Source organism: Siniperca chuatsi, linkage group LG20 (genome assembly GCF_020085105.1).
Source record: "Siniperca chuatsi isolate FFG_IHB_CAS linkage group LG20, ASM2008510v1, whole genome shotgun sequence".
Classification (NCBI taxonomy): domain Eukaryota; kingdom Metazoa; phylum Chordata; class Actinopteri; order Centrarchiformes; family Sinipercidae; genus Siniperca; species Siniperca chuatsi.
Window position 1 is genome coordinate 11,392,244 of NC_058061.1, and position 11,325 is coordinate 11,403,568.

General features: G+C 38.4%; 1 protein-coding gene across 2 annotated transcripts; it reads left to right on the plus strand.

Moving 5' to 3' along the window:
* The first annotated feature begins 998 nt into the window (after positions 1-998).
* LOC122867182 (dnaJ homolog subfamily C member 7-like) lies at positions 999-10,599 on the plus strand. Of its 2 annotated transcripts, XM_044177621.1 has the most exons (14): positions 999-1,130; positions 4,011-4,099; positions 4,491-4,615; positions 4,762-4,875; positions 5,045-5,119; positions 5,329-5,447; positions 6,191-6,344; positions 6,970-7,134; positions 7,349-7,440; positions 7,535-7,608; positions 7,738-7,884; positions 7,992-8,147; positions 9,004-9,078; positions 9,206-10,599. In XM_044177621.1, exons 1-14 carry the CDS (start codon positions 1,060-1,062, stop codon positions 9,241-9,243), a joined length of 1,494 nt encoding a protein of 497 aa, XP_044033556.1. In that variant the 5' UTR covers positions 999-1,059; the 3' UTR covers positions 9,244-10,599. The 2 variants fall into 2 exon arrangements, with proteins under 2 accessions (XP_044033556.1, XP_044033557.1); XM_044177622.1 differs by lacking the exon at positions 6,970-7,134.
* The last annotated feature ends 726 nt before the right edge of the window (positions 10,600-11,325 follow it).

Genomic DNA, 11,325 nt, shown 5'->3' on the forward strand with positions numbered 1-11,325 from the left:
TTCTTGTCCCCTGTGTTGAATGTCATTAAAGGGTTGATATCGCTGAGAGCTGCTTCCTGTCTCTCATTCTGCGCTGCTTGCCACAATATGTTCTTTTTCATCTCCACAACCATTTGGAGATCACTGAGAAATTATCTCACGACCCCCAGGTTGAGAACTACTGAGTTAGAAAGGCAGGACTTTACATTTATATCAATCTAACAAACAAAAACCTTTGAATAAGATTAGTTATCATGCTTTTAGTAATAATGGTAGTATAAGAAACAGAAATGCCATCAACATCTCTTTATCATTGATGCACTAACCCTACTTAAAATCATGTTTAGTTTCCTTGATAAAGACCTGATACTTTGGGATAATGTTGTGTTTGTATGTTTACAAAAAGCACTGTGCTGTACTGCCTTCTTTGATTGGCATTCAATTGTAGCATAAGGAGGAGGTGATTAACTGTAAATAAAATCGGAGATTTTTTTTATTACACTGAAAAATATCTAGATGAGGTAGAAGTGCTTTGTTCAGCTCTTAACATGGACATTATTTATATGTAAAATCATCCACAGCATGTCCAACTGTTTATTTGTGAAACATTTTATCTGAAAACCCCTAGTAGCAGCAGCCTGACCACCACAAAAACACACAAGCAGGTGGAGCTGCAGGCTCTCAGGTGAGCTCTGCTGTCTGGATGTACGTTCATGAGTTGATTGAGACATGAATACAAGTAGAAGTTTATTGGATGGTTTAAAAGATAGTTTAATTCTTAAGGACAGAGCAGAATCTCAGGCGATGTTGAAAACAATAGCACAGGACAGTTCTTTTGTTTTGTTTTGTAACATTTATTTTTGAAAAGCTAATGTATGTACGTTTTAAATATTAATTTTAGTCTCAGAGTTACATCAATAAAATAAAATGTAAAATACCTTCGATTTAGAAAAAAAAAACATTCATATGATATAAATAGGCCATATGGCCTAGTTTCTCATTACCTCAAAAAAGAAAAAGAAAAGAAAGCTATCAGTTCCCGGAAATGACGTCTGTTCGTGTTCGTCCTTTCCAGAAAAAATGGCAGCTGTTGACATCGATGTGCCGGTGGACACAGAACTCCAAATCCGCAATCCGGATGACCTGGAGCGGTAAACATATAATTGTCCGCTGTGTTTCACTGTGCTGCGTGTATAATGTGAAAATAACTGAGGATTTCCTGGCTGAATTTAACCGCCGTTAGCTGACATGTCTCGGAAACCAGCCCGGAGACAAGCTAACCATGCTAGCTTGCTTGGAGGGGGGGTCGGCAGTGTACCACATTTGCTAAATCTTACATTTTATTGGTTTTCATAAATGGCAGCCGTTGGTATTATCATAGTTTCGATGGTTCAAATTAGACAGCAAATTGTGTATTTTTCATATTAACGTCGCTCCGCTCCCCAACATCCGTCAAGAGAAGCAAGCCAAGTGAATTAGCGTGTCTTGACACATGCTCAGCTACAGATATCCAAGAACTAGTGTCTTTTGAGACTCGTTGGTTGACGAACCTCTTTGTCTGGACACATTTTAAAATTTAACACGGGGAATAAAGAACAAGTACATTCTCGTGCTGGACACTAGCTAAAGTTAGCAAGCAGTGCTTTCATCTTTCGAGAAATTTCCATACAAGGCAGCCGGGTAGCTTTAGCTAGACTTGGTACTCAAACCATCAGATCATCATCAAAGTTACAGCGATTATCTAACTTAATAAACTTCCTCAACAGTCTCAGTTTTGTAAACAGAAGATGTCGTGATTTGACACCAAAGTTATTAATAGTGAACACAAGTTAACGATGATGGCGTCCGGCGGTTTTAGCTCACATTAATTTACCTCTTGGGATGAATCATCATCACTGACAGGACACTTTGCATTTCCATGGTGTCCTGTGATATATCTGACATGTGTTACATAACAAGTTTTGTTTACTCCAAATGAAACTAACTAATGAATATTAGACCTCACTGGGCTCAGAACAAGCCACATGTGAGAGATAAAATATAGGAATTGGTATATTCTCCCGTTAAGTGCTTTGTCCAGTTTGAGATTGAAAGAATATGTCTGTGCTGAGCAGGAAAATTAATAAGATAAGATGGTGTCATACCTAGGAGAACAATGTTGATTTTAAAGTTGGTTTGATAACTAGTAACAGTGATGGGTACACGTAGCTGAATCATCAGAGACATTTAAGCTCCCTAAGCCTGAACTCTTTTAATGTGAAATTATGTTTTTGGGAATCCTGAAATGTTCACATTGAGCCGTTTGCTTCTAAACTGTTAAAAATGCAGAATATTTCCAAATAACAATGGTCTATTAGGCTACTAACACAAATGATCTCCATGATGGTGCCTCTACATCATTGGGTTTATTCGCTCTTATGTAACGTTTCAAGCTAAATACTGTGGTTTCCCTGTTCACTACTTCAACCTTAACCCTAACAGGTGCTGCTGGACTGTCAGTGCAGTGGACACTTGCATGCTGACAGAGATGTACGCAATATAGAGATATGTTCTGCCGTGCAATTGAGTTAATTCCGAGATTTGAATCGCCACAACTTTGTACAAAACAAAATGTTGCTTCTTATTAAAAGAAGATTACCTGTTACCATATAAAGGAAATGCGAGCAGTAGAAAGGAGAATTACATTCTTCTCATCATCTTAAACTAAACCTAGTTATCTTTTAATTCTTGTGCAGCATCCTATTCAAAATCAGGACTCATTTGTTTTGTAAAGATGGCCGTATTGTCTCAAACTCGGCAGCATACAGTTTTACAAATTAAGGGTGAATGTGCTTATTAATCGCCATGACAGCAGCATGTGACATACATAACAAACCAGAGTCATGTAAAGAAATCAGTACTTTTTGGCCTCTTTTTTTAATTAAATGATGAATGCATTTTCCCCCAAAAATGTATGTGTAATTTAATTGATGATGGAGCTGCAGATGTTGCAGCCCTTAATTTGATAATATTAAATAATGTTAAGAATGCTCAATTTTGCTTGTACATTTTTACAAAGGTAATCCATATTTTAGCAGTTGTGTAGCCTAACTTTACATATATGGGCCTATATTATCAGCTGTGGTTGTCTTATCACAGCTATAGTATGATATCCTCAGTGTTTACATGGTTTTGTTTGGTTTGGTTTTTGCATCAGTTATGGTCTTGGGCACCATGTTGGAGTTGACATGACTTCTATCTGGGCAAGTTTTGGCCTGTGGGAATTACAATTGGACCCTAAATCAAAACTAAATTGCACATTCATTGCAGAAAAGTCTTGCTGCACTCCTGGCTAAGGGTCAAATTTTCTTCTTCTACACCCAGCCTGAGTTAGTGATGTTAAAGCTGCTTTTTTTTATTTATTTATTTTTTTGGCTGATGGAAAATACTTACTGTGATGTCACTAATTGGGGTGTGGCCTGAATTGTAACGTGTTTTAAATGCTTTGACATGCAGAGAGCAGCACAGCAGTAACTTCTTCCTTACGTGAATCAGCGTTGTTTTGCCATTTAACACTTGGCACTTTTTACAGGACTGCAGCAGGTGAATTTCACTGCTATGTTTAGCTATCAGGACTATGTGTACCCTGCTCTGCTGCTGTCCCAGTTCCAGGTGTAACACACCACAGCCGAGTCCTTTCAGACTCTGCCTCATTTGCAAGAAATTCTCTGATGGATACAAACAAGTGCTAGCAAATCAGCTGGTCTGGTTTGATGACACTGACTTAAGCTGTCTTTCGCTCTCACATTATAACATAAAAATATATGTTAATATGTTAATATATGTTCCTATAGTTTGTTCCTTGAGTTACAAGTGAGGTAATAAGTAATAAGGAACAAGAATTATTTTCTGCACATCTTGACTTGTGGAGGGCATTCATTTGTTGACTGGTTCAATAGTTTCTTTGTTTTATATTGTATCAGCTAATTTCTGTTCTTTTCGTAAAGTACCTGCTCCACCCTGACTTTGGTTTCTGTTTCTCCTCTCTCCAGTCAGGCTGAAGGCTTCAAAGAGCAAGGAAATGCATTCTACAGCCAGAAGGATTACTCTGAGGCTTTCAACTACTATACTAAGGCCATTGGTGAGATTACAACTAACTACCCTTTAACGCTGGAATTACATTTTTGCAATGGTTGGGTGGATGTACACAGCACCCACTGACCAATCTTAGTTAGTTCATACTCTTCTGTTGAGAAATGCTGCTGATCTCCTCTTGTTGCGCCTCTCCCAGCAAATCAGCAAAACAAATAACAGTGACATTTCTATCAGCAATTGAGTCATTGCCCCTTCCTGACGTATTTTCCAACACATGCTCCTTCCATGTACTTTTAACTGCATAAGGAACTTTACTTCTGACATTTGTATGGACTTAACAATAAATTTGTAGTAAACCTGCTCTCTGATTTATCTGTAATTTACCCACATCTCAGTTTGTCTGTGTGACATAGATTTTTCTTTTCTTTCATCTCAAGATGCTTGCCCCAAAAATGCCAGTTATTATGGCAACAGGGCAGCCACCCTCATGATGCTCTGTCGCTTTCGAGAGGCCCTAGAAGATTCCCAGCAGGCTGTGCGGCTGGACGACTGTTTCATGAAGGTCAGTTTGAACAGACTCTTGCATCTAGAACATGATCTTCATTCTCAGCTGTGCACTTATTGCCTCAAAGCCGAAGTTGCACTTGCAGAATGGAGAGAAATATGTAGACAGTCCTAAGAAGGAAGTGTGCCCCTCCTGTCCCACAGGGTCATCTGCGTGAGGGCAAGTGCCACCTGTCTTTAGGAAATGCCATGGCAGCCAGCCGCTGCTTTCAGAAGGTTTTGGAGCTGGAGCCCAGCAACAGAGAGGCCCAGCAGGAGGTGGGGATCATCTGAACTTTTCACATTTTATCTGTTGTAATTACTGTATAAGAATGCATTAAACTGAATAACATACTAAGCACATTCTTGGAGCCAAAGACTGAATCATGCAACTTAAACTCGTCCACTGTAAAGAAAGTGCTGATAAATGATTGTTGTTGTATTTTAGAATAAGACTGCAGCGACTCTACTGGAGTTCGAACGAATGGCGGATTTTGGCTTTGAAAAGCGGGATTTCAGAAAGGTACTTTACACCCATTCTCTTTTCTCATCAAACTCAAACAGTACCGCACATCTGAGGTGATTTGTCATGTGATCAGTTGTTAGTTGGGACTGACCTGGAATGTTTTAAGGTATTTCCATGGCTAGTTTCCTGTCTCTCTTAAGTTGATCTAATAAAGGCAAAAGGCCTGAAAAAATAATCTTAAAAAAAAAAAAATTGTCCTGATGCAGGTGGTGTTCTGTATGGACCGGGCCTTAGCTGTGGCTTCTGCTTGCCACCGCTTTAAAATCCTCAAGGCTGAGTGTCTGGCTCTGCTGGGACGCTATCCAGAAGCCCAGTCTGTAGCAAGGTAGGAACAACTGGTGCTAAGGGTCATGGTGTATGATTATTTTGTTAAAGAGATGCAATTTTTTTCTCCTCTGTCGTTATTTTATAGTACGAGCTTCTTGGATCACATAAGACTTTAAATATGAATGCCGGGGCTGTTTTAGTAAATTTCCACTAAGAAGGGTGAATTTTATTTTCAGATTCTTATCAGTAGATCTTTTTAAAGTCCCCCTCCACATAAAAATGTGTTTTTCTTCTTGTTCCTACAGTTGGATGTTTCAGCTTCACTGTGCAGAATGATGTATGTGCAGGGTTTGACACTAGAAGGCTGTTTTCACATTAATCTGCTGAAAGTGGAAAGTTTCTCTGTGCTCATTGAAAATCAGATTTTAAAGGTTGGGCCTATGGGCATGATATGTGACATCACAAATAGTTTGGAAGCCAATCCTGGTCCAATTTGAAACTTATACAAGTGTGATGTAGAAACTTAAAGCCGCCAGTGCACATGCACTGAGAATGGACTTTACAGTGAAGTAGGAGACATGTACAGCAGGAAAACTTGAACAAAATTTGCATATTCATAGATTCTGGAATTTTTAATGTGAAGATGCCTTTTTTTTTTTTTTTTTAAGGATTTTAATGTGGAAATTATTCTTTTTTGCAGAATAAACATATCAGACACACATTATTGTTCTAAGCAGACTATTTGTATATATGTTTTAATACTTGTCTGGAGGGTATCATTAACAAAACTTTCTTTTACAGTGATATTCTGCGAATGGATTCCACGAACGCAGATGCACTGTACGTCCGAGGCCTGTGCCTCTACTATGAGGACTGCATCGATAAAGCTGTGCAGTTCTTTGTCCAGGCTCTGCGCATGGCACCTGACCACGAGAAGGCCCGGCTAGCCTGCAGGGTAAGCTTGTCATTTTGTCTAGTTCCACCTCATTTTAGTGAAAGAAGAAAAAAATAGACGTGTGGTTGACCAAGTTTTGTAATGATCAGGAACTGTGATAACAGAATTTTTATTTTAAACAATCAAGTATTTTGAAATGTCGTATGTAAGACAAATATGTACGAAGCAAAATAACCCAAAATGTTAGACATTTATATTTGGGCACAGTGCAACACATTTGTAGTTTTTCTCTGTCACAATTGCTCATCTCTTATCAAATTACAAAGGCTTCACTTACTGATGAACAATAAGCTTCAAGTTCAAACAGTTATGGTTAAAGGTACCGGGTGGAGTGTTTTTACCGCTAGTGTTAAAAGAGGGTCCCCGTGTTATTTGTATGGATGCACATGCGGGTGACACGATACATGCTTTTGTTTGTTTAGGAGAAAACTCCACAGGGCAGTTTTAAGATTGCTAAAAGAAATGGACCGAAAAATGTCTGTTCCTAGAGTTCACATACATGACGAAGCAGCTTAGTACAGTATATCCATGGTTCAAGACATGCTGAAATATTGAGAATATCTTAAATTTCAGTAAATGTTTTAAAAGAAAAGAAACATGAGGACTTGTTCTCTTCCTAAATCAGAATGCCAAAGCCTTAAAAGCCAAGAAAGAGGAAGGCAACCAGGCATTTAAGAACAACAACTATGAAGCTGCCTACCAGCTATATACTGAGGCCCTGACGATAGACCCCAATAACATCAAGACCAACGCTAAACTCTACTGCAACAGAGCCACGGCAGGAGCAAAGGTAAAACGCAACAGATCGACTCATGTTTACGTACTGTGTTCTACCACAGGCTTGTAGAGTTACCTCGCATGTCAGAGAGTCTGGAAATTCATGTTCAAGTGATGGAAACTGTCTGTTTATTTGCTTAAAAATAGCAGCCTTGCATAGTGCTCGGGCTCCTCCAGCTCTTTGTTTCCAATTACTTCACTGAAATTAACTTCTTCCTCATCAACAGCTGAAGAAACTTAATCAAGCCATTGAAGACTGCACCAGTGCAATCAAACTAGATGACACTTACATCAAGGCCTACTTAAGAAGAGCTCAGTGGTATGCTATATAGTCAATATGAGCACATTTTTCCTCATTTGTGTTTTGTTGTTCAGCTTTGTGCAGTTTTTGAGTGACTTTGTGTGACCCGTAGTTACATGAACACAGAGCAGTATGAAGAGGCTGTACGGGACTATGAAAAAGTTTACCAGACAGAGAAAACATCAGGTAAGCTGCTGTCTTATTATAATTTTTTATTTTTTTTTAAATTCGTGTTTTTTGTTTTTACCTAAAATACTTTCTGGTCAGATTTCCACACACTCGCCTGGCTTGATTGTTTTCATTTTATCCCTCTAGATCACAAGCATCTGCTGAAGACTGCACAGCTGGAGTTGAAGAAGAGCAAGAGGAAAGATTACTACAAGGTGCTGGGCATCGGCAAAAACGCCACCGAGGACGAGATCAAAAAGGCCTATCGCAAACGGGCTCTTATGCACCACCCAGGTAACCCTCTCGGTCTTTACACAGACATGCAGGATACCAGTTTTGATTATATTTGATGGTTATTATTTATCTTAAGGTCTCTGTTGTATTGTGTCATTGTCTTGCAGACCGCCACAGCGCAGCCACTCCAGAGGTCCAAAAGGAGGAGGAAAAGAAATTCAAGGAGGTGGGTGAGGCCTTCACTGTGCTCTCCGACCCGAAGAAGAAGATCCGCTATGACAATGGACACGACCTGGATGATGACGGCTGCTTTGATGGTAGAGGTAAGTGCTTTTAGTTTTTTCTTCTCTTTGGCTAGATTTATATTCAACCTGCTTGTCATTAATGGGATGAAAGAGAACATATCTGTGCTGATCAAAATTTTAGAAATTTTGCACTCCAAACATTAAAAAAAACTGTCGAATCACCAGTCTGTCTCTAAGAATTCAGTCTTCTTGCAACACATGTTGAACTATGTGAAGCGAAAGACTTTGCTTCATTGGGATCTGTTGTCGATGACAGCCTGTCACCTGTTCATCACTCAGAATTTGCTAAATGAAATCTACAGCAACTACAAAATGATACGTTCAAATGCTACCAAAACTGATTCACAGATTATTTACAGTCTTGACATAGAATGGTGGTAAAAGAGGCCACAATACTGTACACAGAATACCACACCATGCATCTACAAATTTGAAGTTTTTGAAGGTTGAATATTCAAACTTATGCTCCATTAATTCTCATAGAATCCCACATATAACTCAGCCTGTGAAAAAGGTAGAAACCCAATTCAGCGCTTTCCCATACTCACTGTGACATACATAGTAGTTTTTAAGTATTAGCACTACACTGAAGTCAATGAGCCCCAACAACCCTAACTGTATCTATAACTTAGAACATTTTTATACTCTCCTGTGGTCTAGCGGTTCCTGTTGTGCACATACACATTGTATTGCTGACACTTTTGTGTTTTTAAAAGTTTTATAATGAGAGGTACAGTATGTCAAACAGCTTGATTCACCTCCATTCTGTGTTTAGTTTAACAAGTTATGTCATCTGTTTTTCCATCGTGCTCGTCCTGAAGGTCGCCATCACCAGCTGATCCCTCTATATATCTGCCTTTTGCTTTCTTTCTAGATTTTGATGCAAACAACATCTTCCGGGCTTTCTTTGGTGGCCATGGTGGAGGATACAATTTTGATTCCAGTCCAGGTAGGTTTGCTTTTCCAGTTTAGACATCCTTAAGTTTATTGAAGCATGGATGACCAGAGAAAGTGCATCATATTAACCAACTTCATTTTCTTGTTTTCTTTTTTGTTTGTTTGTTGTTTTTTTCAAGATTCTGCACCTGGAAATTTCTTCTTCCAATTTGGCTAAAGCGAAGGAGCATGTGGGAAAATGCAGCCCTGCAGTGGACAAAAAGAAGTTGGACCCACAGTCACCTCCTGACGCCCTTTCTCCTGAGTGTCTTGCAAAATCTCCTCACTTTTCTTTTTCAAGAGGTTTTTGATTCTTGCATTCACTCCTAAATTTACTCCTTACATTGATGCTAATAAACATTGGGAAGGATAATTCAGAAGGTTTAGTTACGAATTAACATTGTAAATAAGGAAGTGCTTAAGAAATCTTTTTTAAAGAGGTTTGGATCAGCTGATCAGAGCATGCCCCTATTGCCAAAATCAAAATGATCTTAAGTGAAATCTAATCTTGTAAAACTGCCTCAACCTTCATAAAGGTGATCAGTAGTAAGAAATGCATTGGAAATTTAAGCATCATGGTTGGTTAGTTTTACAAGACATAAAATGGTATACGTTTTTAAGGTTATCCTGGGACAGCATGTCTCTATAGAGCAAGAGTCAATGTACTGTGGAAGTTCACTGTCAAAACTGACCTCAGGACAGCCTGTTAAGGGCAACGCTGGTCTCTTGCGAGTGTGTGTCCAGGTTTTAGTGGCTCACTTGCCAAATATAGAATCGACTTGCAGGGTTTTTTGTTTCTTGTTCTTTTCTCCATGCTGCATTGTATATTTGACTCGAATGTAAACTGTTTTTGTGTCCATAAATTTTTCTTCTTCAGTCTTCCCTCGGTCTATTTATATTTATTGTACTGTATATTTTAGACTGTATACAGCAGAATGCCAGTGTTCATTGTCTTCCTCCTTTTTTTATTTTAAAAGACTCATTTGTAAATGTTTTCCACATCATCCTCTTCATATTCAGATTGCGAAAGTAATTATGTCATGAAACAGACCAAAATCAGCATACACACACCTACAGACGGATTTTCTTCTGTTGAAACCACCGACCACGCATCTGTCCTGCTGTCCCATTCAAATTCAAGTGGTGCCTTACCAGAATGAGCAGATCAATTAACCTTCTTACAGTAAAACCTACATCAAAAGCTGCAGAGCAAGCCACATCCTATTTGCAAAAGGCAACAGACACTTGAAACTGATTTCTTCATCCTGTCAAACATGAGAGACTTAAATTTCACTTCATGTCACTATCAATCACACCCAGCTGTCATCCACCTATACTTGTCATGCACATTGGGTCAGCACACACTTCCCCTACTTGTTCCACCTGTTTTAAAGGAGCACTGATAGTAGGTTGGAAGCTTCTATTGTTAATAGTTCTGTCACTGATCTATGTATCATTTTTAAAACTTGTCACAGTATTAACAACAAGACGTGCTTTTCTTATTGCGAAAATAAAGGCTGGTCTTTTACTGTAATGCTGGACTTTTCTCTTAAATTTATTTATGGAATAATTTGATCTAATCTTTTTCCAGATTCCAGGGAGTAACTAAGTACATTTAAGTACTGTACTTAAGTATACTCTGAGGATTTCCATTTTATGCTACTTTATACTGCTACTTCACTGCATTTCAGAGGAAGATCTTGTACTTTTTACTCCACTACATTTGCTTGACAGCCATAGTTTTCAGAATAACATTTTACACACAAAACATGATCAGCTCAAAAACATGATGCATTGTTATCGATTAAACTACCCAACAGAATATACTGTAAAGTAGTTGAAATTAGCTCCAACTCAACCAGCTAAAACAGAGAAATTCTGCTATATCATTATTATTATTATTACATAATCCAATAATATATCACTCTGAAAGAGGCCGTTCTTAATAATGGGTACATTTCCTTTTGATGATTATTTTTCTAATAATACATGTGCACTTTGAAATTAAACAAAAGTTTTGTCGGACTTTTACTTGGGGTACTTTTTAGGCTGCGGTGTTACTACTTTATTTCAAGGATCTGGGTACATCTTTCACCACTGCCTATAGATACCTTGAAACCTTAACCAAGAGTAATGTTTCACCTGGAAATTAACACAATATTGTGCACAAACTTTTTCCCAAAGTTTTCCCCTGGAATTGAGGGTTTCTTTAAATTAACTGAAATGAAGCTTTAAAAGGTGAATTTGTCCTGTAATTCAT